Source organism: Anabas testudineus, chromosome 11, assembly GCF_900324465.2.
Source record: "Anabas testudineus chromosome 11, fAnaTes1.2, whole genome shotgun sequence".
Classification (NCBI taxonomy): Eukaryota; Metazoa; Chordata; class Actinopteri; order Anabantiformes; family Anabantidae; genus Anabas; species Anabas testudineus.
This window is the reverse complement of record NC_046620.1, coordinates 19,612,853-19,616,086: the sequence shown is the minus strand read 5'-3', so window position 1 is coordinate 19,616,086 and position 3,234 is coordinate 19,612,853. Positions and strand designations below refer to the sequence as shown.

Genomic DNA, 3,234 nt, shown 5'->3' with positions numbered 1-3,234 from the left:
CCGGCAGTGGAGAAGAGAAAATTTGTCAGGACGCCCATATGAATGTTAAAGAAACAAGATGGCCAGTTTTAAAGATCTGAGTTTAAGAAATGTTGATGAAGGCATATACAGCACACAGGGAAAAGTAGGACAGAGTGACAGATTCATCTGTCGCCTGCTTCTTCGGCAGCAGGGGACTGTCATTAATGAACAGTGACCAAGCACAGTCTGCCATGAAGATTCACACCTGCCAGACTACCAGGGAGTGTGTCCTGTACCTGCATTAGTGTGTGTGTGTGTGTGTGTGTCACTTGCAGCACACCGGCAGTGTAAAGGGTGATTTTCATGTGGAGTGTACCACATGGTCACAGATCAGTCAAATAAACACAGGAAGCCGATGAAAACACAGTTGTGGGAGCGTGACATGGTGCATTTTGCTAATAGTTCTTTAAACCTGTGAAACAAAATTCACATAATAATATAAAGACTGTCAGACTGCCTTTTCAGTGTGTGATTGATATTCTGCAAACAGAAGGTGGAAGCACGCTGATCTTGATGCGTTGTTTGTCACAGTTAGGGTCGACTGCATCATCGCTGCAGCCTAGGTCTATTCAGCGTCAGGGGTGGTACAGGAGGCTTCATTAATAATATTAACAAGGTCGTCAAGACTCACTTGATCTTTCTCAGGGTCAGGCGTGATGCACGAGGATGGATCTCTGCAAACAAAGCAGGGTGAGAGCCGTTAGCAGGTATTATATTTGTGACAGTGTCTTGTAGCAAAACTGAGCTTTTACTTTTCACTTGTTCTCATGTCAGCACAAGGTTTGACAGCATGGTGCAGAGAAAGGTGCTGGAAAAGAAGCAGATCGCCGGTTCCTCCAGACGAGACACCAGCACAGCAAGCACCTGCAGACAATCAGTTCATTAAGCAGTGATTGGAAGCAGTCTCCAAGAAATACCACCTCTCTGCCATGTGCAAGTGAAGAGCCAGCAGCTCCAGGGCCGTTGAAGCTACTGTTGTGCTGATCAGTGTGCATGTTTTAGCACACAGTTATGGCTTGTGGAGTTCATTTGGGGTACGTTTTTCTTTTTTGGTAGCTTTTGTGAATCTGTGCTAAGTTGTTGCTTTTATTTATTTACTGACCTTGGTGACTTTGTTTCCTACACAGGTTCTTGCTGGTTTGTTTGTTTCAAGCAGAGCATGCACGCTGTTTATGGGTTACAAAAGGTCGGTAGAACACAAATGTGCGTCAGTATTTAGCAGGATTCCTACTCAATTCTATTAAACCTTTCCTCCCGCAGCTCGGAGCTCCCAGAGACACGACAGCGACAGATATGTTGGCTTCTTGCAACAGGATCACAGCGTACAAAGACTTGGTGGCAGCTATCCCCAGAATCAATTCAGACAGGCGTCTCTTTCTACAGGCTCAGCCCAGAACCGTAGCTTCGATACACAGACTGTAGCTAACAGTGGTTTTAGTCAGCGATTCTCCAGTAGTGGCTTCACACAAACTGTTTCACAGCCAGCTCTATATGATGTAGCGTTCTGGCAACAAGCCAATGTTCAGAAGAAGTCAGAACCCCGCTTCCTTCACAGACACACTCCTATTTCTAGTGGAAGCTCTATAAGTGTTTACAATAAGAGGCAGAATGGACTTTCTAATGGCGGGCAGAGCACTTGGACAGTTCAGCGGGGTACGCAACGTCCTAGCAATGGTGCATCTGTTCACAGCCCTTCTAGGGAGAAGTACTCCTTCACATCCTCCCAGTCCACAGCACAGAAGCCTTATGGCTCTGCTGCCAAAACGCCAGGTTGCAATGTCCAAAAAAGCTTGCCTTCCAGAGCAGATGCTCCGACAATGATGCAAACGGTGAGCTGCAGCCTTGGTAGGAGAGTACATTCCCATCGGCACTCCGGGGCGTTTAACCCCTTTCGTTCTAGGAAGACTCCTAACCAGCAACAACTATACCAGAGCCAGTTGTCTGCTGTGAACGGAGGAAATGCCCAAGGAAGCTACAAGCCGCCTTCCAACATGGCCCCAAACCATGTGAGTTACAACCGACTTCATCTAGAATCGCCCTACAGACAAAATGCTCTTAGCTTTGAGCCATATGGTCTACAGTTTCCCATAATCCAGGACAGGTTGAGCTCCTCCTTCACTGGTATGGGTTATGGCCAGGCATCCTGGAACAACAAAAATCCAGCCCAGGTTGCTTATAACCTCGTCTCTGAGGGCAGCAGAGTGGATACATCAGCTCAGCACTCTGCCCCAGTCAGTACCCATGTCATCCCCCAAGTGTTTGGCGGCCAGGTTATCAGACGGTTGAAAAGGCCAAGTCCTCAGAGAGTAAGTGTGCTGAAGCCACAGCGGACATACAAAACTCCTCCACTGCTGCCTGTATCTTACAGGCTACAGACCCGGAGGACTAAATGGCTTGAGGTCAAACCACGTCACTGACAACAGGTGAGTTTGAGTTTTCTCTAACTGTTGTCTTTGCTTAAACCTGGTCACTAATCTATCTTGGTTTCCTAATAGGTGCAGCTGGATGAATAACTTTGAATAAAGCTTTGTTTTGAAATATATCTCCCTTTGTGCCTTGACTTCATCTCCCTCTTACTGGTTAATGGGTAAAAGTCAAAGCTCGGCAGCACTATGAATGTAGACTTGGTGCCACCTAGTGTGGAAAAGATGGCTCCTCTGAACCAGGCACTCCTGACAAGCCCCACAGTACTAAAGCATTTGCTAATATTGTTAACAACCTGAAGAGCTGTACCTAAGAGTTTCTTTACTATTGTATACAAAACCAAAGGTGGTGTTTTTTTTTTTTTTTTTTTTTTTGTTCCCCAGTTAATGCTAATTCTCTGAAATCAACCAGCCCTGGAGCTGGTTAGCTGTGCAGCATTGGTTACTATAGTGACCTAATCCTGTTAAACATGAGGCAGAATCATTGTAGAAGAACCTGAGTTAAGCCCAAACAATCCTGGAATGACCCACTAATATGGTTTGTGGTACAGAGGCCAGATGTTTGGAAAGTTCTTTATCCACTACACGTGTTGAGAAACCTGCAGGTGATTTGCAGAGCATCAGTATAGACCTAATCTGGTTTTATTGACATCAGAGTTTTTTAATTGCATGTAAAGAGTTGTACAGAAGTAAAATGACATGACATTGTGCATTTAAACATATGGTTGGATGATACAAAGTTGATCTTTGGTTCAGAACATGACATCAATATGTTACATTATGTATACTA

The 3,234-nt window shown here is 45.2% G+C and overlaps 2 protein-coding genes across 2 annotated transcripts in view; both read left to right on the top strand.

Annotated features, from left to right (window-relative positions):
• The first annotated feature begins 974 nt into the window (after positions 1 to 974).
• On the top strand, positions 975 to 2,550 carry LOC113153997. The gene is made up of 4 exons (XM_026347948.1): positions 975 to 1,055; positions 1,149 to 1,207; positions 1,282 to 2,444; positions 2,517 to 2,550. Exons 1-3 carry the CDS (start codon positions 1,033 to 1,035, stop codon positions 2,436 to 2,438), a joined length of 1,239 nt encoding a protein of 412 aa, XP_026203733.1. The 5' UTR covers positions 975 to 1,032; the 3' UTR covers positions 2,439 to 2,444; positions 2,517 to 2,550.
• Positions 2,551 to 2,914: 364 nt separating this feature from the next.
• The window catches only part of LOC113154107 (transmembrane protein 222-like), a 2,481-nt gene continuing 2,161 nt past the window's right edge, over positions 2,915 to 3,234 (top strand). Inside the window, 1 exon segment of the mRNA XM_026348113.1 lies at positions 2,915 to 2,919. Coding sequence (XP_026203898.1) covers positions 2,915 to 2,919 — 5 coding nt within the window.

Bases quoted from the DNA above. Each gene is read 5' to 3' on its own strand.
- LOC113153997 (XM_026347948.1), top strand. From the start codon at position 1,033: ATGGCTTGTGGAGTTCATTTGGG. The intron at 1,056-1,148 runs GTACGTTTTTCT...TTTCCTACACAG, and splicing joins GCTTGTGGAGTTCATTTGGG to GTTCTTGCTGGTTTGTTTGT. The intron at 1,208-1,281 runs GTCGGTAGAACA...TTCCTCCCGCAG, and splicing joins CTGTTTATGGGTTACAAAAG to CTCGGAGCTCCCAGAGACAC.